The 27198-nt window shown below is 47.3% G+C and overlaps 1 protein-coding gene across 10 annotated transcripts in view; it reads left to right on the top strand.

The window, feature by feature from the left end:
• LOC102292558 (disks large homolog 1) overlaps window positions 1-27198 on the top strand; it is a 100440-nt gene that overhangs the window by 48060 nt on the left and 25182 nt on the right. For 7 of the 10 annotated variants that reach the window (XM_005945796.3, XM_042213579.1, XM_014341186.2 and 4 more), the window contains one exon: window positions 12469-12633. In XM_005945796.3, coding sequence (XP_005945858.1) covers window positions 12469-12633 — 165 coding nt within the window. Of the gene's footprint in view, window positions 1-12468; window positions 12634-17667; window positions 17815-27198 lie in introns of all 10 variants that reach the window. The other 3 variants (XM_005945790.3, XM_042213577.1, XM_005945791.3) reach the window with 1 other exon arrangement.

Genomic DNA, 27198 nt, shown 5'->3' with positions numbered 1-27198 from the left:
TTCTCCCTGAATGAAGGAAGAGCTCTGGGAGTCGTTTCCTCCCCGCCGTGATGGAGCGATGCGAGGAATGAGGGCGGATGGTGAGAGCAGGGAGCAGCAGCAGCAGCAGCAGTGGAGGAGGTGGAGAGGCAGGAGGTGGAGGCGGAGGAGGAGGAGGTGCTGCTGGGGGAGCCGGAGGCGGACGGCGCGGGAGGAGCCGGCAGCGCTCCCGGAGGAGGCGGCTGTCGGCAAACTGCCCCGGCGTCGACAAGATGTCCCCCAGCAAGAAGGTGGAGTGCTTCTCGCCCATGCTGTGCCACTGCAAGGTGGCCTGCACCAACAGCACCATCTCCCTCATGTTCGGCTGCAAGGTGGGTGGAGGAGGGGGCGGGGTCGTCGGTGAAGTGGGGTCACGGCGAGGGGGCTGGGTTGGTTTGTGGTAGGTTAAAAAGTAGAAACCCAAAATAAAGTTTGAGCAAAAGTCTCCCGATCATCGTTAAATGACGTCAGAACGTCACAAGTTACAAAAACGAGTTCGGAGAAATGTTTCTGAACGCTCGGCGGCGAATCCTCCTGCAGACGCCGAGCTGCTCAACGTCTGAACGCGAAAGCCTGGCAGGCGGGTCACATGACTGTCGTTTACCAGTTAACTACGATTTCTTTTGCTGTTTTGTTGTTTTGTTTTTGTTGACTGTCTAAATCTTTGTGAATCCTGAAAAGCGCCGAATTTATGATTCTAAAAACAAAACCTGAGGTTGGGTCGTCGAGCCGACCCCCAAACGATCCTCGGCTGAGTTTAATACGGTTGAAGATGTCCCGTCTTTGAGCAGCGGCTTCAACGGAAGGTAAACATTTTCATCCCAACAAAACTGAAACTGATCCCAGGTTCAGTGCAGATTTTCAAACTCGTTGGGAATCGCTGTCCTCACGTTTGCATCAGCAGAGGCCAGATTGGCCCTGATCAGGTCATCCTGATCCAGTCCGAGCGATAAGTGCTGAGACGTCAGCGTTTCATCGTGGGATCACAGTCCGTTTATTTCCAGAAATAAGAAACGAACAGAAACTACACGACGTTTTTGATGACGATGGTCGCCGTGCTGGATGTCACACCTCCTCGGTCGTTCTGGGCGTTATAAATCAGGAGACGCTGGCCAGCAATGATTTCTGGGTAAAAAATTTAAAACCATGAGTGGCGCTGTTCGTGGTTCTGACTACATTTCAGTGTCACTGAGCTACAGCAGCGAAAATCTTTCCTCTGGAAGAAAAACGTCAGCTCTCCGTTTGTTTATCGGTCTTTCTGGCGCACTCGTCCGTCTGCTAGGATGCTGCGGGCGTCTCGTAGGTAGCATCAGTTTTATAATGCTCGTCGTACACGATGCCGTCTTTCATCTCCAGCTCCGGAAACACACTCTTAGATTTCCCATAATCCACCTCCACAGCTGCATTAGTGAGGATTCTTCAGGGTTGTTTTAAATGGATGAAAACGAAATGATTTCCTATTTAAATCAAACACTTTGTTGCATTTAAACGTCAGCGTGCTTTCAAACACAGGATAAAGTTGCTGTATGTGTGTATTTATGCTGTTTACACTTCAGTGCATGTACACGTGTGGAGTAATCAGAGTAAATCGAGCTCGTCTTCATTGAGATGGAGCTCCAAAGCTTGATGATGTGCCGTCAGGTTCCTCGGTGACGAGCTGGTATTAAATGAAAGCGTTTACACCGGCCTGCTGAAGAGTGCGGCCCAGATTATTCTGATCTTTAAAATGAGCCGGCGGTCTCACAGAGAAGTCGTTAACATTTGCTCCTGTGATAAAATGGAATAAATCTTTGATGGTGATCATCGCCGCTGCAGTCACACGGGTCTAAATTTACTTCTACAACTCAAACCAATCAGTAGCTGCTGATGTTTTCTTACATAAAGCTGTGCAGGAGCAGCGATGGCTGGACTGTGAGCATAATCAGAAGTGTGTGGGTGAGACAGAAAAGCTGCAGGGCACGTTGTCAAACGCACACTCAGACGAGCTGCGAATCACAACCCTGAAAACGATGAACATATAAACCTGCTCCTGCTGTGTCCTCCTGCTCTGCTCCTGTCAGGCGACAGCTGAGGGGGAAATAACCCGTGTTCGCTGGCTGTCACCGAGCGGCTGTGTTTACCGTTGTGACCTGACGCCATGCCATTGGCCGCTTGAGCTGCCCGTCGCGCCCCGCTCTCCGTACCGTCCAATCGGAGGCTGGGTTTGAAGCGTCGCTGAGGCGCGATTGGCTGGCGGGGAGCGTCAGCGGCAGGCTGGAGGGCACGTGCGTGTGTGGTCATCATGTGCTGTGCAGGGAAACGCCAGCGAACCGAAAGCTCGCTCCCTCGTGAGCTCTGCTGTCAGCCGAGAGACGTCAGGGCACGGCGTGCACACAGAGACTCTGCAGAACTCATGAAATATTCACACGCTTTAACAGATTTACTGTCTCAGTACTGAAGAAAAAACCATAAATGCACAAATATGGAGACAAATGAACCTGAAAAGGATCCAAAGTAAAGACGCACTTACAGTTAACAGATTTCATCATGTTGCTTTCTGTTCACCACCTCTGCATGTTTGACTTTGATCAATCTGTACAAGCCAAGAAAGTTTCCCACGAGCTGCACGGTTACAGAGGTGATATCACGACTGCAACAATAAAACAGAACCTTCAGGGAGTAAAATTATGATAATTATGACGTCATGTCAGAGAGTAGACGGAGTATTTGAATTACAATGTTCATGGCAGCGTGGTGGCCTCACAGCAGGGCGTCCAGAGAGATGCCAGTCAGGTGTCTGGGAGCGAGTTTGTGGATGATCTCTGCATTTATTACAAACTGTAGTGTTGTGAGAATAAGGCAGAGTAACTACGCAGTTTAATGTCTCAGTGGGGATTACAGTCTGGAGATCACTGATTGGAGGAGACAGATCAGGTGTCTTTTTAAACTCAGCCAGTCGTCAGAGGGGCACCAGCAGACCCGAGGATGTACAAAGTGATCGTATAAACTACTTTAACAACCTTTCATTTAAAGAACTTGCTGTGAGCAGCTTCACACGTCTTCAGAAAGACAATAAATCTGTTTTTCCACGTTTCAAATCATGTTTTAGTAAATTTGGATTAAACTTATTATGACAAACAAGTTAATTCAGGAAGATGTCCCGATTTAAACCCCAGTTGCTCTTTAATGCTCGATGTGTATGAGATGGGGTGTCTTTAAACCTGTGGTGGCTCAGGCTCTCCTGATCCGCCGGCCTGGTTTGGAGGTTTGATCTTGCTCGGCTGTTTCCTGTTGTGCGGCTGTGTCTGAGCGTCTTTGAGGAAACGATGAGCGTAAAAACTTTGCTGTTCAGCAAACGGCTCCATTTTTCATGTCTCGCAGTTCGTTTCCGTAATTGCTCTTCTCTTCGTGCCGGCCCTTGAACGACCCCTCTTAATGTGATTTCTCTGTAAGCGAGCAACACGTCACAGTCGTCCTCCTTTACTTGATTCAACTCCGAGGCTTCAGATGTCTCTGTTGGTCAGATCAAGTCGACTTCTTCCAACGATCTGGCAAGAAATTACAGCCGAGGAAAACAAAGAAGGAATTCTTTACTGAAGCGGGAAAAACTGGAAGATTTTCTCTTGATTTGAGATGCTCAGACTACTGAAGCCCGGATCAGCTTCACAGGAAGTTTAAAGGAGACGGCTCACCCCAAAAGCTCTCATTTTCCATCTGCCCTGTTGAGCCGTTGTTTTTCCTGAGTGTTTTGAACTAAATCAAGTGCTTAAACTCGGAAAACTTGCACCGATTCTCAGCTGGTAAACATGGATTGGCAGCTCCAGGTTGTTGAAGTTAACTCAAAGTCTTTTTCTCTTGATGAAAACCAGAGTTGGAGATTGGCAGACGGATTGGTAGTGAGGGCTCAGCTGTTGATCTGCAGGTGGACTGATGTTCCTGTCCTCGCCTGTGACCACGAGCTGGTGGTGACTGAAAGGTGGTCCGACCGATAACGCGATGTTTTCTGAATGGGATGTTTTTAACGTTCCTAAGAGCATCTGATTGTTCTGGAAACTCCTTTAACCAAACTCTCTGAGCTCATTGATCCCAACCCTTCGTCTCTTTAAAGTTGGTGCTTTTAATTTGGCGGTGTCCTCCCGTTTATGACCTGACTGGCTCTCAGGTGATGTCACAGCAGAAGTAGCGGAAGCTATTCAGACTCAGAGCAGCGTCTGTCCCAGTTGACCTCTTGGCCCTCTGGGCTTTGATTGGACAATAACCCATCGCCTGGAGGAGGAGGGGGAGGGGTTTGTGGTATCATGTGGAGCAGCGTGTTGACCTCTGAGCTGTGGTTCAGGAGCTGCTCGGATTACTCCCGTGTGGATCAGGGTTTGATTGGAATCTGGTGTTAATCTGTCGGGATCGGGATGCTCATAAATCAGGAGCTTAGACGTTCACATGGAGACGGTCGGAGTGCGAGCTGCCGCCGCCGCCGACACGTCTGCTCTGCTCACAGAGCTAGACTCACAGACTAGTCTTAATTAAGTCCCATTGATCGGCTGCCATCGACCGCTCTCACAGCCACTCACTCGATACATTGTGCCGGAAGTTATCAATCATTGTGGCGTCGAGTATTTAGGGAGCTGCTGTCTTTTTCTGAACCCATTTTCAGACTTTTGAACGGCCGTCTCTCCGGGTTTGTGAGATCATCTCGATTCACAGATCAGACCGACGGCTGTCAGATTCAAACGAGAGCGACGTATGAGGACCTTCTGCTCTTCACAGAGCGCATATTAATGAGCTCGTTTCACATGTTATTAATAAAGCTGGAAGAAGAGACGAATTTAAAATTCCAGCCCTGAAAAACTGCAGATTTAGAGTCTGGAGCCTCAGGCCGTCGATACACTGCACCAGTTTAACGTCTGTGGCACAGACGAGCAGGAACAAGACCAGGACCTGGATGTTTTTATCATCGCTCACTGGAGGAAACTTCAAAAAGTGCAGGTGAACTTTACAGAGTTGTCACCCTGTGGGTCAGACGCTGCTTGAAACCAGTTACAGCTCATGAACACTGGTTTTTACCATCTCGTGTCGTCGCAGGCTTGTTTAATTTAGTCATCTCACTTTGATCACACAGCCCTGTGGGTCCTGATGAAGGGCCTGAATCACAGAGCTTCTGTTTGGCCTATCAGTGACTGTAACATGTAGATTGCAGCCAAACAGTGTACCTAATAAACTGTCCTTTGAGTTTTTACCTCACTCGTGTAGAAAGCATGTTTAAAAGCTAAATAAATGGGCAGTAAATCTGATCTCAGACCAGCAGCGTGTGCTTAGCGTGTTTTTCTGTTCTGCTCTGCGGCTTTTAACGACACAAACAGCAAAGTCCTCCAGTTAGGTGGTGGTGAGTGAGTCCTCCGTCGGTTGTTTCTATCTTCCTCTTTGCATTCCTCTTCATCACCCCCTGAATCATCCAGCAGCCCTCCTCCTCCTCCTCGTCCTGAACATCCTGCTACATCCTCTCTGCGGTGATGCTCCTATTTATAGCAGCTTTTGGCAGGCAGGAGTCGGCGCTGTGCCGCCTCCTCCTCCTCGACAGCTCTCAGAGAAATGAGGAGGAGGAGGAGAGGAGGAAGCTCTCTTCATGCAGAGAGTGTCATCAGTGGAAACCTCCCCGTTGCCTCCCACGTCCACACTTCCATTTGTGCCGCGGTCCACGGTGAGTGGGCTCGGCGTCTCGCTGATGGACCCTCTGACGTTACGCCGCAGCGCTGCTTCAAACCTTTATTTCTCTTTGAATGTGGCCCATGTGGGCCCGGGCAGAGGGATTCGAACCTGTGACCTGATGCTTGGTTTGCGTGTGAGCGTCGCAGCGCTTCGATCTGCTTGCAGCTGCCTGATGCTTCGCCGACTGCCGCTTCACATCCAGCTCGAACTGCTCGAACATGCAGCTACCTGGATGATTAAGCAGAGCAGAAGCTTCTCGTGTTCAGTCACAGGTCAGGTCAGAGCAGCGCCTGCAGTGGAAACGGAATCTTTGACCAATAAAACAAAAAAACAACCCTGATGATGACTTTAAAATGTTTGTAGGAGAGATGGCTGAAAACTATGAATAATTAGTAACTAAACTTTAACCTCAGAGGAGTCGAGCTGTGGCGACCTTTAGACTCCCCGTGCTGCTCTCTGCCAGATAGTTTATATGTAAGCTGACAGGTTTCACACACAGCCGTGGCTTCAGTGGATTACAGTCTGTGGATGGAGCAGGCTCTGAAAAAGGTAACAGGATCGATGATCAGCGTTTCTGAGGACAGGAAGAGCCGTTAGCGTTTTCTAAGCAGAGAAAACACAAACGCTCACTCTGCTGGATTCTCACTGTTTGCTGGTGTAACTCGACTTGATGACTGTTAACGAGAAAATCGGCGGCACTGTCGTGCAGTCAAAGCCTTTAAAGCTTTGTCCGGTGCAGACGTGCAGACTTTACGTGCTTGTAGTTCACAGCTCTAACGGAGAGATTTTCTTATTTTAGGTTTAGGAATCTCGCTGAACCCACTCAAAAACAAAAGCCTGTTTCCTGCCAGGACGAGTGATGAGTAACGTCGCTGTTCCTCAAGTGCTGTGGCGCCTTGGTGAAGCCTTCGATCTGAGCTGCAGAGGAGCGTTTCTCTACGCTGACCTCAGCTGCTGCCGCCCTCACTTTTATCTGCTCTTCAGCACCATATGCCCCGACAGCGGCGGCGGGCGACCCGACCTCGCCTTAGCTGCAAGTCATCGCGTCCCCTGGGCTCCTGGTCATGTGACCTGGCCCCTTCTGTCCGGTCCCTTCCCAGCTGTCTCAGCTGATTTTTCAGTTCTGTGCAGGAAGCAGGAGGCTGAAGATGCTGAACCGTCAGCGGTGCTTCCCCTCGGTCACGTAATCTGTGTTAATCTGTGGAGGGAATCCCAGCAGTTACTCCAGTAATTAAAGCAGGAGTTAATCAGCCCGCACACCAGCGTTCAGCTTCACTTCCTGCTTTCAAATACTCAAACGACATAATCAGGCCACAGCGCTACAGAGCGCGCTCACCACGATGTGTTTTCCTTCTCTGGCTTCGCTGAGCCCAATGCGATCAATCGGGCTGAGAGGTCACACGAAGCGGTTATCAACTGGATAAGTTGCCCGGGGTTTATCCTAGCTGTGGAGGAGTCGGAGATTACAGCAGATACTCCGTTAAGTGAAAGTTCAGACGCGTGTGAGACGGTTTATTCTTCCAGCTGAAGCTCTGATTACAAATATCTGATATCAGGTCAGTTCCAGGATCACACATGAAGCAAAACCACACAAGAGAAAGCTGGAGTAAAGTTGCTTCTGAGAGTCTGCAGGATGTGGTTCCACACCTGCTCATCTGTTACCATAACAACATAATGTTCTCTGGAGCAGGTTCGGTTTCCATGGTGAAAACACTTCTTCGTGGACATGTTCGCCTTACGTCAGCGTTTGGACAAAGTTTCTGACTTTAGACTCGTGCGACTGTTGACCTCGCGAGCAGCTGCTGTCACAGAAGCTCATGAAAATGTAAATCTAAAAGTTTTCATCTCAGCGGTGGTCTCCCGTCGCCGGGGTTCCGGCTGTTCGGGGACGCAGGTACAGAGGCCGTGCAGCTGTAGGTGATCGGTGGACGTTCTGCAGAAGCGTGAGTCAGACGATGTGATTGGCAGCATGCGCTTAACACGAGTCTCGTCCAGCTGCACGGTAATCATGCACCCGTGAAATTATTCCTCCTCATAATCGAGGTTATCTGCGTTTCAGATTTCTGCAGCGAATCATTATTTTTAATGATTAACTGAAGTGAAAGTGTTCGTATTAGTGATGATCTTCAGGCTGAAGCAGCAAGATTCAGTTTCACTGTGAGGTGTGACAGCAAACTGCCATCTGAAGAGAGGTCAAAAACACGTCAGCAGACATGTTTGAGTTACAGCACGAGGCCTGCTCGCCGCTCAGCGTAACGTTTGTACCGCTGACCTGAAACCGCGCAGAGCCCAAAACAGTAAAAAGTTGCTAATAAGTTAAAACCTTTTAGCTTGTGAAGGTCATGTCTTGTTCAGTTTGGGTTTTTTCTGATTTTGTCCTCAGTTTGATGATTTTAAGCTCTGATGCACAGAAACAGCAGGCCTGGCTGTAAGTCATAAGTGAGCAAACTAAAGTGACCCAGAAAGACCGATCCAAACACTGGGTGACAGTTCCTCTAATGACCACTAGAGGCTCCAGCAGAAATAAAGATGTTTACAGCCTGGTCTCTGGAGCTGACGCCTCCCTCATCACTGTATTCATAAGCAGCCAGGCTGTGCATGTTTAGAAGAGTTGAGCTAATCCACTTATTTATCCACTTATTCTGAAGTTTACACAGGTTTGTTTTAAATATAGTCCTTGGAGCGACCTTACTCTGAACCTTCAGAGCTTCAGCAAGTCGACGGGTGACTCATGGCGGCATCATCCATGTTTTCAGTGGACGAGGAGAAAACTGTTTCGTTTCCATAGAATAAGCTACAGTGGTCGTGACATCACACACAGTCCTCTGTGTGGTGCTGTCATTAACAGCTGAGCGGTGTCTTGCATTGTTTAGCAGTTAAAGCAGGCGTGGAGGCAGAAATCACAGCTTCAGTTTGATAAAATGACAGAGGTTTGGTGGAAGCAGTCAAGAGTGCTGAACACGACTCGGAGACAGAAACTACTCCAGTGTTTTTCCAGGACGATCATCTCAGACTGGACAGTTCGAGCTGCTTCTCACGGCCGGATGTCTGAGCGCTGAGCTTCCTGCGACCTTCCTCTGTGTTTGTCCCAGCTGGGCTAATCATGTGTCTCTCCTCTCAGACCGGCTTCATGATGCAGAGATCGGAGCTCTGTGGGGACCACGCCATCTGCTGCTAGTTTTTGCATCTTTGTTTTGGTCTTCCTCTGATCAGAATTGTGTGTCCTGCCATCCTCAGCCTGTGTGTGACAGTGAGAGAAAAGCTGACGCCTCCACAGCCGGTTCCTCCATAAAGAGCCGGCAGTCTGGTTAGGTCAGCATCAGACTCCATGTCTGTGCAGATCCGACTGCTGCCGACGCAGCCTCGACCTCATTTCCATTTGGACTTCCTGCTGGATCTGAGAAACATCAGCTCACAGTCAGGCTTCCTGCAGCCTCACAGACCTACACAGGTTTTGTAACAGCAGCTCAGCTGTAATTCAGCCAGTCTGACAGGATGAAGGTGTGATGGAGGCACCTGCACCGACATCAGGGGGACTGCTGTAGTTTGAAACATGAATCTGACGATGCTGCTGAGAGCTGCATCAGAGACATTTCAAATGAGACTGAGGTTTTTGAAGAATGTGATGGCACTCAGCAGCTGGAAGTCGTGGTGTGGATGGTTTAGACCAGGCCGTGTTGACACCAGAGTTTTGGTGCTGTTATGAAGTTGAAATGAGTCGCTGTGCCTCAGACTTGTTCAGATTCACACTCTACATCTGTGGGTGTCGTCTGCGTGCCGCTGCCGCCTCTGTGCCAGCTGTCGTCGTCCTTCTTGAATTCACCAAACGCTGGCCGGCTGGCGCCTCTCAGCCTGATGAACGGAGGTGTTGCCCTTCGCGCTGTTTGCTGGCTCTGCGCCGGTCAGCCGAGGGATCGGGAGGACGGAGGCGTTAAAGGTTCAGGCCCTCAGCGATGATGGGAGGTCTGCAGTTTGAGGCGCTGCTCGTCCAACAGCTCAGCCTCTGACCTGCCGGCTGATCCGGCCCACAGCCAATCAGGCGTGGGATAATCCCGTTCAGCCGCAGCTTAGCATGTCTTTGAAGTTGCTGCTGAAAGTTTCCGAGGTTCTTAGAGCGCCGTCAGGGTTTCACTAATCTGCCTCACGGCAAAACCTCCGACAGCAGCAAAGCGGGATCAGTGTTTGAGACCCTGATCGAGAAAAAGCCAAAACACTGGAGCCAACACCCGGCTCTGAAATCATCCCGAGATCCTGTCAGCACGTTATAAATGTACTCAGGTTACTCCTGATTTTTTCCCCCCCCTTTTTAACCCATTAAAGTTGAATAATTCCCCCTCTTTAAAATCCCTGAGTGAAAACAGCCCCTGAAAGCCGAGGATTTCCTCAGAAACCATTTCTCCGACTCTGAAGCAGGCAGAATGAAAACCAGCAGAGAGCTCAAACCCTTGGATTTTCTCTGCATTATTCTCTTTGCTCCGATATTAAAACCAAACAATAAGACGTTGAGGCTGAGAAATGCCGATCCAGCTGTGAGTGAAGAGGATGTAAGCGTTGGAGTAGCTCAGCAGTTATAAAGAAACTGTTTAGTGTTACAGCACAAATGAAACTGTGGCTAAACCAGAGCTGTGATCATACGTGTCTGTTTGTGTCATGTGACCTGAAACGCTTCCTGTGCTGCTGTGTGTATACGAGCCTAAGAAGACACTGCCCGGCGTCGGTAACCCTCCAAAGCTGCGCTGGTGTTGTCTCCATTTATCAGCCACACTCATCATTATGTTGGAGCTGAGCACAGTTTGACTTTCTTTAGAACTGAAACAAACACTGTTTTAGTCTCTGAGGTCGGGATTCACACGTATCCAGTCTTTTAAATCGACTTCTGTTGGTCTCACTCTCATTTCTGAATTTAGTTCTTGTCCTTTGGGGCTCGTTTAACGCTCCTCGTGTTCAATTAGAAACACTCGCATTTTTCTTTTCAGACTCCTCAAAGACTCTTCGAAGTGTTGAGATGAAATAATAATAAAAACGCGCTGATGTTTCTTTAGCCGAGCCTCAGATGGTGGACTGAGTGTTTTTACTTTCGCAGCACTTACTGGAGCTGCATTAACTTCTATTTTCCTGAGCGTGGGCGAGCTGCCTGCATGTTCTCACAGTTTGTCTCAGCTGTTTAATTCTCAGTGGACTGGAGACGAATTTAGTCCATAAAAGTGTTTCTTAAAGTCAGGCCGACACAGACGGAAGGTTGCAACAATGTTACCACTGCCCTCAGATCGAGCAACGTGATTGGCTGCTGAAGCGTTTAAGTCCGTAGCTCCTTCACTGGGTTTTTTTTTCTTTTTTTAATGGGGAAAAGAAAGACTTACTTTCATACAGAAACTTTATGAATTTAGGAAACCAATAAATCCTGCAATCTTAGTTTTTGGTTGAAATGTTTTCAGTCGGTTGAATTCCTGTTACACCTCCGTGATGTCCTTCAGGTTTCTGATGTCCTCCTCCCGCTCAGCGAGTCGGCGCTCTGAAAAGTGCCCATCACTCGGTTTGGTTACGTAAGCGCGTCTGTGCAGGACCGTCGAGTCGTTCACCTGTCACACTGAGCGTCTCTCCTCCCGAAGCCAGAAAACAGATGAGTAAGACTGGAGAGCTCTGACTCATCAAGATGTGAAGGCTGCCGATCAACGGACGAGGCCTCCGAGGAGGACTTCTGCTCTTTTTCCATTTATATCCTCGTTTTTATTTTATAAACTACACCGACTGGAGCTCTGACCACAACAGAGACCCAAGCTGTGATTGGATGTTTGTTGGAGAGGTGCACTCTGGGACTTGAGTTTCTTCTCTTGCACAGGTTTTCTTCACCTGCACCGATGATTCAGTCACAAGGGTTTGGTGCTGACGAGCAGTGAGTCACCTCCTTTTGTTGAGAAAAGCAGTCAGAGGGTCAGAGAAGGATTATCCTTTAAATGGACTGGTTCTTATATAGCGCTTCTCTACTCTGTCTGAGCGCTCAAAGCGCTTTACACAACTAATTCATTCACCCATTCACACAAGCACTTCTAAGCTTAAGTATCTAACATTCACACACATTCACACTCCGATGGATGCATCGGAGAGCAACATGGGTTAGTATCTTGCCCAAGTATATTTGGCATGCAGACTGGAGCAGCCTGGGATCGAACCACCGACCTTCTGGTTAGTGGCTGATCGGCTCTGCCACGCTGGCCTTCTTTCTGAATTCCTTCCTGGGAATAACAAACTCACTTGGTGACACCTCCAGCTCACCAAGGCCAATCAGAGCCCCCAGAATTTTGGCTCTGTGGACCCGTGGGTCACATTACTGACCAAAAACTGCCTGTTTAGAAAGGTGAAACACAGAAAAGCAGGGTAGCTCATGTTTGGGTTTAAAATTTATTACAAAAAAGGTTTTAAATATGTCTCTGCTGGTTTGTTTGTCTTTTATCGCTTTGTTTTCCCTTCTTTACGCTGAGGTTTTTGTTTTGTTAGTTTGTTGCGTTTTCTTCTCTGTAAATAATGAACCCGTAATTACTGATTCTCACCACATGGTGGAGCCGCCTGCACTGTTGTTGCGCTCGAGTGGAGAGTTTCATGAAGATGTGTCGTGTATAATCGTGACAGCTGCTCCTCCCCGAGCCTGATTCTTTTGGTGGTTCTTCCTCCCCGCTGTCGCTGCTCATAGCGGTTCAACTCATTGAACTAGAGTTGTTGTTGCATTGCTGTTGGCCCCGTTTTGCTGATTTTTGTGTTTTCCTGTTGCAGAAGTACAGGCACCACGATGAGGACTCGTCCCCCCAGGACCAGAGCTCCCCCCAGCTGACGGAGGAGGCGGGGGGCCCAGAGCTGGTCCAGGTAGCAGAGAAGAACCTTTCCCTGATCGAGAATGTGCACGGCTACGTCACCCACGCTCACATCTCACCGATGAAGGTAGGAGATGGCATTGTCTCAGCCTCCCGTCTCTCTCATTGGTCCAAATGGCGACTTTACTGGCTTCTCTTTCAAACAGTCAGCGAGCCACGGCCTTCATTTCAGACGTTAAAACGTCCGTCACAGTCAGATCATTGATGAGCATTATGTTCTGTAGCTGCAGCAAATAAAAAGCTTGCTCTCAGTTTCAGTGAAAACCTGCTTCTGGAGGTTTTTAATGTAATGTTTTTAAGTCCAACGGTCCTTCTGAAAAGACCTGGCTGAGCCAACATTCAGGCAAAATCCAAGATTTCAGCTCATAAAATATTCATGTAACGGGAACGTTTCATGGTGCACGAACGAGCCTGATATTCTGACCAGAGTTTGTTAAAATGCCAGTGAAGTTAAATGTTTTCATGTGTTTCTCATGTCTTTACATTTGTTTCCTGATGGCGACTTTTCGTGTTTATGTGTTCACACCAATCAGTCGCCGCATTAATCAGTCGATCAATCGACGAAGCAGGTTTTTGTCATAAAATGAGTATAAATGTCTTAATCTGTTTTACACACACACACACACACACACACACACACACACACACACACACACACACACACACACACACACGTGGAGGATGAGGCTTGTTGCTTGTATGTGTTGCATCATGTGACCCATTAAAATGCTGACGCTGCTCTGAAGCTCACACCTGTTTCCTGTCATCACGCCATCACACACCTTTCAAATTCCTCTGGTCCACGTTTCAGTGTTACAGCTGCAGCAGGTAAAAGTCCAGGTGAGATCACTGCATGGTATTGTGGGCGGAGCCTGAGAATTCCCCTTGAGGTAAACCTACAGGATTAGATGTTTGGGGTCTCGATGTTGAGGCCGTCCAGGAGTTCCCACTAGTGGACGCTTCCTAAAGTTTTCCATGAACAGAATCAAAGCTGTGCGATCATAAATGTGAAAGGACAGAAATTCTGTCAAACATGGATTCATCCAGCTCCTGATGTTTCATCCAAACATTGAGAGGGAAGTAGCAGCCCTGGCTGCTGGAACGCCCAGTTAGAGCTTCCTACTAGTTTCCCGGATTTTCCCAGTCTGAAAATAATTTAGGTGACTCAAACGCTTCAGGACAAAAGCACGAGCTGATATTTAAACACTTTCCTCGTGTGATGTGAGCAGCTTCTCTCACAGCCGGGCCTCGGTTTGGAAACCAGATCGCGCTCGGTCTGTTTCTCGCCGTCCTGGAAGCTCGACCAGGGGAATTTGGCGTGCTCCCAGTCATGTGACTCTGCCTCCTGTTCGTGCTGCTTCTGTCAGCGCCCGCTGTGTTTGTGTCTGTCGCCGCTCGGGCCTCCACGTTACTCTCATAACGACTGTGTGTGCCGTTAAAGGAGCATTTCACCAACTCCACACGTCCACGTTAATGTGTGTGCCCGTCGTCTGTGGAGAAGAGCTGTCACGGTGCATTATGGGAAGTGTAGGATCCAGTGTTTTTGTAGCTTGGCCGATTAATTAGGGACAAGTGGACAGTATTTAGAAAGATGCTTTTTTCTGACGAGCTGTTAAAGTAAGACTGAAAATCTCTTTAACGCTTTCAAAACGTTTGAAATTATCTTTAAGTTTGTAAAAATAAAGCGGATACAGAAAATAACCTTCAGTTTAAGCCGTTCTTGACAAAGAAGGTGATGAATTATAAATAGTCATTAAAATGACTTTTTCTTCCCATGTTTGATGAATAAATCGTTTAATAAAAGATCAGTTTAAATAAAAACCAAAGGCTGCTTCGGTGAGATGTCGCTGTATTTCCAGCTGATTGTCACATAAATGTGTTTCCTCATCAGTGTGCAGCGGCGCCAGAGAACAAACGGAAAGGCCTCCTGCCTGAAATCTGCCTCCGTGTTTCGTGCTCAGAGCTGATTAATCCGATCTCCGATTAGCTGAGATGTGATATTTCACGGAGGTTTGACCCGTTTCACGCTGCACTGCTCGTGGTAACGGAGAACATGGGATCAGATCAAAGCTGGGTGGCTGTGACTCGCAGATGGAGCTCTGCTGCCATCGTGTGGAGATCAGATCATCTGCAGCACGAGGCCAAAGCGCCCTCACAGAGGGTGTTGATGCCGCACCAGGTGGATCGAACCCGACTTTCTTTGAGGCTTCAGTCTCTTATTTAAACCTTATTTAACAGAAATCTCAAAAATGTCTCTAATTTCTTTTTAATGTCTCGTGCTTTAAATATGAGATCTGTATGAAATCTGTAGGTGACTGCCTCCCAGTGTTTGTGAAGGGTATTACATCATAAATCACATGAACGAGGGAAATGAAAACAAAGTCATGTTTTATAATCTCTCTTAATATAGAAAGATTTGTGTTCATTCTAAAGACTTTCGAGATCTGTCAGATTTTTGATGCTTTGTTCTTTGAAACAGAATAAAAAGCTCGTTAATTTTAAAGATAAGGCACGTCCACATAGTTCAGACAGCGGCTGACATAATTATGTCAAAGTAACGCTTAACATCGGCGTCCACAGCGTCAAAACTGGGAATCTGCTCGTGCTGAAAACACGGCTCACGCCAACACAGGTTCACGTGAACATCTGGAACTCCTGGAATAAAAATGCACCACAGTAACTGTGGAGAGCTGAGAGGAGCACTGTGTTTGGTATAAAGATTTGAGATGATGTGAGAAGAAACTCCACTAAACTTTGTTTCTATGCAGGAAACAATTACCGTTAAAAAGAAAAGGAAAGAAAAAACAGCGAACACGAAACAGTCGAGCTGCAAACGGTTCAAACGCTCCGTCGATCGAAGGGAAGGACGCGCATTCTCACATCTGACCAGCCAAACTCGCTGAAACAGTCGGACCAGCGTCAGATAAGCCTCAGAGAGCAGAAGGCATGAATAAAAAACTCTGTTCACGTGAGTCCATCGTGGTCCGAGGGTTGGAGAAAGATCCGCTCAGTGCAGGCGATAAAGTTTTAGTTGATCTAAAGAGAGAAACCGATCTCGATGAGGCTTTTTTGGGCCAGATGTTAAACACTGGATGAGGAGAATGAAGTCAAAGCTGTTTTGGTTTGTGTGTGAGCTAACGTCGGCCTCTGGGCTGCAGTTCTGTGGTGTAGTTGGAGGTTTATTGTAATGTGTTGTAGCCTTCACCTGTTCACTGTGTGTCCCTGTTGTATGTGGTTTTCCACACGTGTGTTGCAGCAGCGTTCACGCCTGATTCGGACTCGTGTGTTCGGTCCTGACAGTGTGACGGACTCGTCTCTGAGAGGGTTCAGCCTGCCGTCCAGTAAAAGCCTCAAAGTAACAGAAATGAACCAGAAAGTGCTGCAGAATCAATCAAGTCATAAATGTTTGACCCATTTTTGTTTCTACTGAATAAATCGACCTGAATAAAAAAGACAAACCTCAGCAGGCTCATTGATCACTGATCTTCTCCTGACCTGTGGTCACGCCGTTATCCATCAAAGCTCCTCCTCCTCGTTGTCCTCCTTATCAGTTTATCGCTCGCTCACCTGTGAACTCTCAGGTTTCTGTGATTCCTCTCCCTCAGATTTCTTCTTAAAGCAGATCTGACCTCATTTGTAATGATGTTCAGACTCTGATGATGTTCTGTTATTCTTCTCGTCAGGTCTCATCTACAGATTCAAACCATCGAGGCGCTCTGTGTGCGTAAACATCGGTATGCGAGATGATGTCCAGCTCTGAGTTTAACTCTGGCGAGATGTTCAAATCGTCCCTTTTAACAATAATTTTTCTTTGTTTGGTGGAAATTAACCAAAAATTCAATAAATAGAATCAGTTATCAGCCTAGAGTTGTATATTTGCTGCAGCTCATCGAGAGTTTGTCATGAATATTAAGATAAAAATAATACAGCTTATTCTCTGTATTAGCAGCCAGGCTTTAAGTGCCTACAGTCCCTCAGTCTCTCAGCTGGGCCCAACTGTCTAAAAGCACTAAATTGTCTTTAGGCAGTGACTTCTGATTGGTCGGGGTTAGCCAAAGATGGTAGCGTGCATGAAAACATCCCGTTTTACAGCATTAACCTTTCAGGCTGGTGAAAAATCGAAACAGCAAAGCATTGCAATATTTTGTGTGCAGTCTGAATACTACAAGCGAGAGGGCAACCTCTCTGCAAACAGTGGCAGTCTGACTCTGACTGCACTCGTTGTCAAAGGTTTGCAAATGAGTGCATCTACTTTACAAACGCAGACAGCCGGTTGGGTCTGAATGAGTCTGTCAGGCAGCTGCAGGCATCCTGCTAGATTCATGTAGAACAGACAAACTCGTGTAACAACTACATGTGAACCTCTGTGTGGACAGACTGCAACAGAGATGTGATTTTCTATGATTTCTCACAGTAAATTGTTGGTTAAGGTTAAACTGACTGTGCTACGTTCATTGTGTCCATGTCTGTCAGTCTCATTTTGCAGTGAGAACCATTATGCTGTTAGATGAAGTTATTGTAGTGGAGTCTGCCTTACAGGACCTGCAGGTGACTGTTGCTGTGATTTGGCGCCGTATAAATAAATAAAACTGAACTGACAAAGTTTAACTTCAGTTTAAAATAGTGATAAATCACAGTATGTTCTTGCACAATAGTACAAATTGTTCAGAAAATGTTAAATTGCAGTAACATCACATGATGGGGTGAATCTGCCCTCTGACAGGAAGTGCACTCAGAGGAAGTTGATGTAAATTACAGAGTGTCGGTTTGAATCTGCAGATGAACGAAGGTAAAAGGTCCTGCTGACCGAAAGTCTTGGATCAGGTCTCGCATGTGTGCGGCCCCCGGGGGTGGAGGTGTCTGCGACTATCGTTAAAGCAGAAAGGTGGTGGAGACGAGTGCACTAGCCAATCAGAGGGAACCATGTTTGTCTGTCCAGTGTTTGCTGTGTTGTTTTGGTCGTTCAGTGTAGAAACATGTCACCTTCATCCGTACGGAGACGCCTCCCTGAGCGCTCCTCCGTGCCTGTCTGTCTGTGACGCTCCTCCTGCCGTGTCTGAGCGAGCCGCCGTGTCTCCTCCTCTGCTCCTCTGTCCTTTAGGTAGCGTCTCTGGAGTGCATCTTTGACGGCTCAACTTTAGGACAGCATCACCCGGAGCTCCCCTCCCCTACGTCCTCCACTCTCTACCCCCACGGAGAGGAAAGCCCCCTCCCCTCCTGCTCCTCCAACCCTTACCCCCCGATCCAGGTAAACCCCCACCCCTCACCTTCCTGTCCCGCCGGGTTGTTTTCTTGGTACTGCTGTATTATTTCACATCGCCATCATGTTTCACACCTATCTGAAGCACGACGTGCTCTGATTACAAATGATTTGCTCTGTGGTAAAAACTCACATGTTTAAACTGTAATAAATTAGCATTTTTAGGGGCGTGGCCTCTTTGGCTGACAGGTGGATGGTGACACAGGCGGCTGTAGCTGCTAGCTCTGTGCGTGTTTGTGCTGTGGGAGTGTTTTGGAGCGTGTTTAGTGACATTAGCTGACAGTAATATGGCTGCTGTGAGGTTAGTGTACCAACAGGCCGTCCAAGAAGTCTGAGCGCGAGCGCTGGGGAACTGTTAGGATTGTATTTGGAGGTTACTGAGCGTCAGTGAGCCGGTGTCTGTGTGATGCACCCGTACAGCTTGCTAACATGCTAATTCTGGTGTTTAACCCTGCCATAGAACCAAGTCCGCCAGAGCTTACTTTATATTTTTACATGTTGTGGAGCCATTTGTGGGAGCATTTCAAGTTGCTATATATCAATACAACCGTTACAGCCCAAATTTTAGTAATATGTCTGCATTAAGTCCACAGTAACTACATAAATTGCAAAAAAGTGCACTAAACTACAAAAAAAATTGAAAATCGTTTTTGTTTTTTGTTTTTTTACACATATTTCTACTTGGAGAAATTTAAGAGGCTTATCCCTCAAAACTTTAAATACAGAAAAGTTGCAAAAAATAGTTTCCAGCAACAGCAAATTTATTTTGAGTGTCTTCATAGTTCTATTTTTTAGATACACCAATTTTTATATACTGCAGAAAAAACAAAAATAAATATTATAATGCAATTTTGCAAAGAAAACGGCACGTGCATCAAAATAAACTATTTAAAGCAGTGCAATTTCAGTTCTAAGCATCCCAGCAACTATTCAGAAAAGCATGAAGTCCAGCATGACTTTTAAAAACACCAGTATAGGCTTATAAGGCCCATAAGTAAAAAAACAAAACAAAACTACATTTCGGTTTCGGCCAGGAAATGGTGGACATGCGATAGTTCGCGCTGACGTCTATTCCAACCTAGGAAGTGTTACAAACAGCTGATCGGTAAAGCGTGTTTCTGGAATATTAAGTTTTGTTACTGCAAGTGCTTTTTATGTAATTTTTGCAAAGCTTTATGTGGAAGGAAACCGTGACCGAGGACAAGCTGATGGCATCAGATGTAAGTACAACTCCTCCGGTTTCATATGCAAAAAAAAAATTATTGAGCTAGCTACGTGGTTCTGGTTCTACAGGGATTTAAAAATGGTTACCAAAACGGAGCGTGCTGCTCCGACCGGCTTTAAAGGGTGATGGTGTAATAGCTGACTGTCTCAGTGACTCAGTGCAGATGAAGTCCTGCATGTTTTGAGTCACACAAGTGATCTCAGGCCGTTTTCTCACCTGTGGGTCGTTTGCTCTGCTCTGATCCGGTCGATGAGTTTGTAAACCTGTAGCTTTGGTTCGGTTTGTTTTCAATCACACCTGCACAAACGACCCGCACCAACCTCTAACCCGAGGTCGATTTAAATGGACTAAACATCGTCTTCAGCGTGACCTAAAGGAGACGTTTCTGTTTTCAGTGTGTGCATTAACAGGTATTCATTCTACAAGCTCACACCTGTGAAATCTGTAAGTCTTCATGTCGCACATGCAAAGAGCCGCACACATCTCGACTCACTGGTTGCTGTGGTACGTTTGGTGGTGAAGCAGGAGCTGAGAGTGAAATGTGCAGAGTGCAGGAAACGTGAGCAACGGTAGACCAAACCGCAAACTTGGCTGTGTGCACAACTTATCTGTAGTGAAGTTTGAGGGTCTTGCAAACTGCAGGAGTTTCCTGTGTTGGCAGGCGTGCCGATGAGTCAGCAGCAGGTCTCTGTTCGATTCCCGCTGTCCCGCAGCTTTACTGAATGTCACTGATTTGTTTTCCACATGTTTTACCTGCAACTGTCCAAAGATAAAGAACAGAGGGGGGGGGGGGGGGGTTCTGGCCCTGATCAGTGCAGCTGTTTGTGCCTCAGACTCTTCAGCACCTCCAACACTCTTTGGAGGAATCTCTTCATCCAGCTCTTCATTGTTTCTTAAACGTTTGATCTGCAGCGGCCGCCCTGCCTGACGTCAGCAGGTGGATGCTATCTCCACCGCCTCCACGGCGATAACGCAGCAAACGGACTGTCACATCCCACAAAGACGGCGAGGGCCGCGAGGACGTACTGTACGCCCCTGTGTTTATTGTCCCTTTCATTTTTTTTTTCATCTCGTTTTCTCCACCTCTCACTCGACTCGCTGTCCTCAGCAGCGCCATGGCAACACAGGAGATGAATGTCGACAAAGAAAATCCAGACGGCAGGAAAATGGAGAAGGAGGAGGAGGAGGAGTGAACCTGCACGGAAGGACAAGGAACGATTTAGTGAGGCTTTCAGTAACACTGTGAGGGGGTGATGATAAAATGGAGAGCTGCCCTCCTCTTCGTCCCCAACAGAAAGATTTACAGCTGCTCTCAAGTATATTTAGCAGCAGAGCTCATGAAACGAGGGCTCCTTCATCGTCTCCGCTGCACGTCGGTCCGGGGAGGACGGGCCAGCTCTATTTAAAGCTTTATGAAGTTTCAGGGAAACCGTTCAATGTCGGTGCGGACGTCTTCCTGAGCGGGAAACTCGGTGGATGGCGGGGAAAACGTGTTCATTTAAGCATTTATGATCGGTTCATACACTGTAAGAAGAAACACGAGTGGCCGATCTCACAGCAGACAAACTTACATGAGTTTAAAGTTTGTGCCAGGTTTTCTTCTTCATCACATCAGTGAGATAATTTATTAATTTATTTAAAAAATGCATTTCTAACATGTTTTACTGAGGTTTTCTCTCCTGAAACTAAGGTTTCTGCTGCAAACAGGTTTCAATGCTTCCCTTAAACACTATGTTCTGCATCTGGACCAAACGCGCTCCTCCTTTTGCCCCGTTTGTACCACTTTGGTTCATTAGTTTTCGTGTAATCGAGAAACAGTGAAAGTGTGCAACAAACTGAGTACCAAAGAAAAATCCAAACCTCGGTACAACTCAGAGTCTTGACCTCAGAACTTCTACTCAACATATTTACTCTTAAATTCATCTTAAGATCAAATAAATGTGAAGCTTTTGACTCATCGCTCTCTTCTCTTTGTATAAAATGAAGTTTGGTCTTTGGGGTTCATCCACAGCCTGGTTTAAAGGACACGGTGGCCTCAGGTCATCAGGATCAGCTGCTACGTGAAGCGGGGTGTCATCATCGTACAGGTGTGTTTCCTCTGGCTTATGGATCAGGTAACTGTTTGAAAGGCGTGTCCTGGGCAGAGCCTGGTGGGACACCATGTCAGAGGTTTAGTGTCTGTAAGAGAAGCTTTTAATCACTGTTTTCATCAGTGACCTCAGGCCCAACACGGCGCTTACAGCAGAAAACCTTTAAAGGACTAAAATTGAGACAAACATGATTCACCAGAAAGTCTTGTTTTATTAAGAACATGACCACAACTTTAGACTCTTGATATCAATCTAGTAAAAATTATACAAATTAAAGTTGTTTGACAGTTTTAAATGCAGTATATGCACCATACTTTAATAAGAAAACATTTATTTCGTTTGGACAAAAGGAAGCAGGCGAGCAGGTGGATAAAACCAGACGGACATTTTGGCCCAGCTTCAGACTAGCACCACTTACATACGGATATATTTTTTTAGCAGGCAGTAAAGAACGAAGAGCTGACGTAGAGTGATGTGACTCTGATGCTGACGGTGCATGTTAATGAAACGGACACTTTGCTTCATCATGTGACAGACTTGGACTCATCTGTACTTCCTGTTCTCAGGTTTATGACCTTAAAAGGAAAATGTACAAAATCACGTAATGAAGTGAAAATCGCAGAATAATAACAGCCATTTAAAAACAAATGATGAGTGCAGGTTACAGCTGCGTGTTATAAATCATAGTTTTTAATCTATAACATTTAAATGACTAAAGAAAAATGTTGTATTCTAGATTTATCAAAATTATATCAATGCTGTGCTACAGAAATAAAAAGTGGTCTCCTTGATACGTGCAGACGTCCATTGATCTCTGATGTTCCTGTGGGCCGGATTTGGACCCTGGGTGGCCTGTTTCTGGCCCCAGCACCACATGTTTGCCACCATTGCTCTAAATGAACTCACTGTGCTGTCGTGACCGCCACTCCTGTGATCTCCACACCGGGAAAACTCGGAGTCTTCCCTGCTGACTCATTTTCGGAGTCTGAAGTAGGACAAAGGTCAGCTGGACCAACCCCGCTGAGAGGGAGGAGGAGGAGGAGGAAGACTGTGAGGCTTCCAGACTGCAGAGAGAAGAGATCAGAGGACCAACTTCCTCCCTGCCTGCGCTCTCTTTAAACACACACACACACACACACACACACACACACACACACACACACACACACACACGCTCTCTCTCTCGCTCGTCCTCTCGTCAGCCCTGCAGTCTGCTGTTGCTGTCTGCTCCACACAGACGGAGGCTCGCCGACCGGCTGCCGAGCGATGCTCTCTCACCCCGTCGCCACGTTAATCCCCCCCCAGAGGCTCCGCGCTTTCTCCCCCCGTCACCCCCGCGCCATGACGAGCGTTTATCTCCGCTGACAGGAAGAGGACGACCGCGGTTCGGCTCATCTCCCGGTCACCTCCGTCGGCTCCTCTGCAGCCTCCCTGTTTGTGTCTGAGAGGAAGAAGACGAGGAGGTGGGGTGGGGGGGGGGGACCCAAGGTGGAGTGAAGCCCCCTCCCATCGTCTGTTCTCCAGCCAGCACCACCTCTGCCACCCCGCAGCCTGCAGCAGGAGCGAGGAGGCGCAGAGGAGGCGACACACCACCTTCAGCGCAGCAGCAGCGGCGGCATCAACATGCTCAACTCTGTGTGGTACGCCAAAAAGATGGGCCGCCGCATCATGGGCACCCTGAGGAGAACCAAGCGGCTCCACCGGCGCCTACTGGTAGGTCGCCCCCCCCTCCTCCAGCTCCTCCACCTCCCACCTATGAGGAAAATAAATCCTCCCAAAGGTTAGGAGGTAGGGGGAGGTGCTGCAGCGTGCAGCGTCACTCATTTCCTAGCACGTGTGTTCATACGGTCATGCACTCCCCCGTGTGTGTGTGTGTGTGTGTGTGTGTGTGTGTGTGGGGTGAACGTATTGATCGGGCCGTCTGCTGCGTGACGCTGCTGGCTGATGTGTAAAAGTTGCAACAGGAGATCTGCTGCTGCTGCGTCATGTGTCGGCTCGCGCACAAACGCTCACATCTGGTCCAGAAACGCCCTCGATCCGCATCCAGCAGATTTACGTCGTGATAAAGAACATGCGGCAGCGCGTGTGTGTGTCACTGAGGTGATTTGTTGATAAGGCTGCAGCGGCCGTGAGCGGGTTTTTACATTAACGTGTCGTCTCGATGTGTGAATGTTCCAGAGCTGTGCTTTGAATCTGACGGCGAGGACGAGGTGGCGCTCGGAGTCTCGGGGGTCCGTGTTGGTGTCGTACCTGTGCAGGTTTCCCTGACCCGCTCTCTGCCTCTGTGTGGCTACGCTGAACAGGTTTACCTGCATAAACAGCAGCATCATGTTCTGGGCAGATGTGAGGAACCCCTGCAGTAGCACATGCCTTCCCTGGCGTTGCCTAGCAACCTCTAGGCTCCTGACACACAGCGCTACCCGACCACCTCCCCCCGTTTACTGACACACACACACACACACACACACACACACACACACTCATACGTTAACATACATGCTCGTCTGCAGCTGTATTTTTATCACAGCGAGGTTGTAACGGGATGCCTGGACGACGTGGAAGGCGTTTTCGGTGGCAACGAACCAGCTGAGGATCGTTTAGCAGCTAAAGAGGCGATATTCCCTTCAGGTGCTTTCACGCCTCCCGAGTCGGATCATATGTTGATGTTCAGTTTATTCGTGCTGCCTCCGGGTGGAGCATCAGACTCTGTTACAAACGGGAACACGCTGGGCTTCCCAGGGACGCTTCCCAGGACTGATCCAACTTTTCCATCTCTGATGCCGTTCCTACGACACCTGACAACGTAGCATCGTTAATATTACTCTGTAATCCTCACTGTGAGAAAGAGACTGGAAGTCATCCTTTTATTTTCCAGTAAAACGCTGAGCAGTGGGTGAAATGTTTGCCACTGTGGGCTCTGTCCACAGGCCGATTCACCTGTGACCCAAATATCTCATCAGTGTCTGCTTCATCGTTCCTGCTGTTCTCATCGGTCACATCAGGAGGTCCTGGCAGGATTCAACTCTTAAACATGTTAACATGAGTCTGAAGTCAGACTCGTGGTCATTGTGGGTTAGCATTGTTCTTCGACTACACACAGAAAGGAATGATGTGAAATGCACAGGTGTGGTCCTTCAGGGGGCGAGCAGCACATCATCGGTGCGTAGTCCGAATGCTGATTGGCTGAAATGTTGTCATGAGGTTGGTGACATAAAGTTGTGGAAATGGTAGACTGAGATAAACCACTTACAGATGGACGTCTGAGTTTAGTTATAATTAGGTAAATGAAGTCAGCGGACAACATTTTCATGGAAAATAATACGAGTGGTGATAATCCAGCTGTTGACACGAACGTCACAGCCCAACAAACACGCCGACGAGCGAGCTCACAGCTGGAATCAAACCTCGGGTAGTTTTGTAGTTTCAGAGCTGATTGTGACGACTCCTGGATCAGAGGCCACGCAGGAGGTGAGATGAGGACTGGAGCTGATGATGGGAAAGTTTGATTGTTTATAGTTTGTGAGTCATCGTGAGCTTGCAGCTGTCAGACGATCATTAGCTGCATTTCTTCAGAGAGAGATATGACACCCAGCAGGCAAACGGAGCTAAAAGCACCATTAATGACTGTTGTACATGAGCACAGTGTGAGGAAAGAGTAATAATGTGACGTGATGACCGAAGTGCTGTGTTTGGTGCGGGGCTGTTGAAATGCACGGTTTAATTTACCCCGAGCAGCAGACGTTACTTTGTTTGGCAGGCGAACCTGATGCAGGTCTGTGTTCATGTCAAAGTTACTCTAATTACATCCAGACATCACCGAAGTCCAAATCTTTCATCTTTCATTCTGTTAAATGGAAGATTTTACTGTCAGATCCAAAGTGACTCTCCTGGGTGGGTTGGTAGTTCTACTCCTCTGTTCCCTCGTGGGTTGTTTAGTGTTCGGGCAGAGCAGTCCAGACGTGACTCGGAGCTCTGATTCATGGCTGTAATCTGTTTCCTGTCCCGTCAGGTGTGACTCATGTCAACACAATTCTTTCATCTGTAATAACACGATCAGCGTTGCTGCTTTAGCAGGTGTAACAATTAAGTTTAACATCCATGAAAACAGAATTTATTCAATTTAACGGAGTTAGAAGTTAACAGGAAGTACGCTCGCTAGTTTCCACCTAAACATGTTGTGCTACGTGATTGCTAGTGACACAGCTATGTTAGCATAATATTAGCACAGTGAACCTGGAGGATGAACGCCAACTTTTTTCCACTCATTAAAAGTTAACGTGAGGGATTCTGGTGGTTTGGGACAAATGTAATCTCATAGCAGGATGCTGTACACGGGCAAACTTCAGTCAGGGGAACAACTGAGATTATTCATCCACAATACGAGGTTAGTCATTAATATACTGCAACAACATGGGAACAGAGCAGCTGCGAGAGAATTCAACATTAATGAATCAATGTTACGGAAGTGGAGGAAGCGCAGTTTTTGGCTTTCCCCTTATTTTAAAAGTCCTTCATCTCTTTGCTGTGACTGTCGCCCGCCATAATTTGCAGATGATAATGGTTTTAGCCGCTGCGATGCTTTCGACCAAAACAGGCGCAGCTTGATGACATCATCAACATGCGCTATCGCGATAGAGCGGTATAGTCAAAATCTCTATCGTTGGCCAAATTTATATGGTTTCTATCGTTTCTATCGCCCACCCCTAGTTGAAGGTAAACCCTAACAACATGGGGTCAGCTACTTCAGTGATAACGCTGCAATCACCCATAAAACAGGGTTCTTCCTCTCAGTCGTTGCCAAATATTTGCTAACGGGGGATTGTGGTGGTGTTGGGATTCTCTGATTCTCAAACTGAACCAACCTGAACAGAATTGAAATTATTTCGTTCTGAAGTAATTTTCTGGAATTTCAGTAAGCACGATTGACCCACCTGTAGTTAAGTCCGTGAATCTGTTTTAACTCACTGAACACAAATCTGCGGATTTTTTCTCTCTTAGTTTTTATAAAGAAAAGCAAACAGCAGAAATCGTGACAGAAATATCTCACATCCTCTGGCTGCTGCTGTTATGGAGTAACAGAAACAGGCCGGAAACTATCGCTATATGCAGATGATGTCGTTTTGTAAAAGCACAAAATCAAATGGATCGTTCCTAAAGCTGGTCGTAAAAGTCCTCCACGGTTCTGCTGATAACCTGCTGTGTTCCTGCAGTTTCCTGTGAAATGAGGTAGAGCTGGGCGATAGAACGATATGTGTTGCGAAATAACTTTTTCTCGATAGAAAAATTAAACTATTGCGATAGGCCTCATCTCTTGTCCTCTTAAAAAAACAAAAAACAAAACAGCCAATCCAAATTAAGTAACGCAGAGCCGAACCAATCACAGCCGCAGCGTCACGTCACGTGACTTATTACGTACAGCACAAGTCCCAAGCCGGTGTTCTGACAAACCATCCTACTTTGGCAAAACATGCTACCGTAAGTAGTTTATGCACATTTCTGCTGTCACAGAGTAATTCCAGCATCAATTTAAGTAGGTATGATGGTTTGCCACCCAACTTTGCCCATCAGAGTATGCTTGTAGCTCATATGCATACAGCCATGATGGTTTTCCACTTCATTTTACCCGTTAAAGTATGCTTGTAGGTGACATTCACAAAGGTAGGTTGGTTTGGCAGTTAATTTTACCGGTCAGAGTATTTTTCTAGCTAATATTCACAAAGGTAGGACAATTTGCCACTGAATTTCGTGTCGTGCGCAGAAACAACGCGTAGGATGGTTTGCCAGGTAGGATGGATTCCCAGAACACTGGCGCCGCACGTATTTGTTTGGCAAGCAGCCAGCCGCCGTGCCGCCCGGGTAATGGAGGAAATGAGTGCGCCGACTAGAGAAAAATCAACTGAGAGCGTGACCGAAGGTTACTGAAGATAAAACAGATGATGGTTCCAATGCCGGAGAGATTGTCGAACGGAAGAGCCACAGAAGCTCCGTAGGGTGAAGGTATTTCTGCTATTTCAAGTCTCACAAAAACAGAGAAGCGTTCACTGTAATTGTGCCGAA

This window comes from Haplochromis burtoni, unplaced genomic scaffold (assembly GCF_018398535.1).
Source record: "Haplochromis burtoni strain Fernald_Lab_line unplaced genomic scaffold, NCSU_Asbu1 Contig_455, whole genome shotgun sequence".
In the NCBI taxonomy this organism is placed as follows: Eukaryota; Metazoa; Chordata; class Actinopteri; order Cichliformes; family Cichlidae; genus Haplochromis; species Haplochromis burtoni.
The sequence above is the reverse complement of the archived record's forward strand: the minus strand, read 5'-3'. Positions and strand labels throughout refer to the sequence as shown.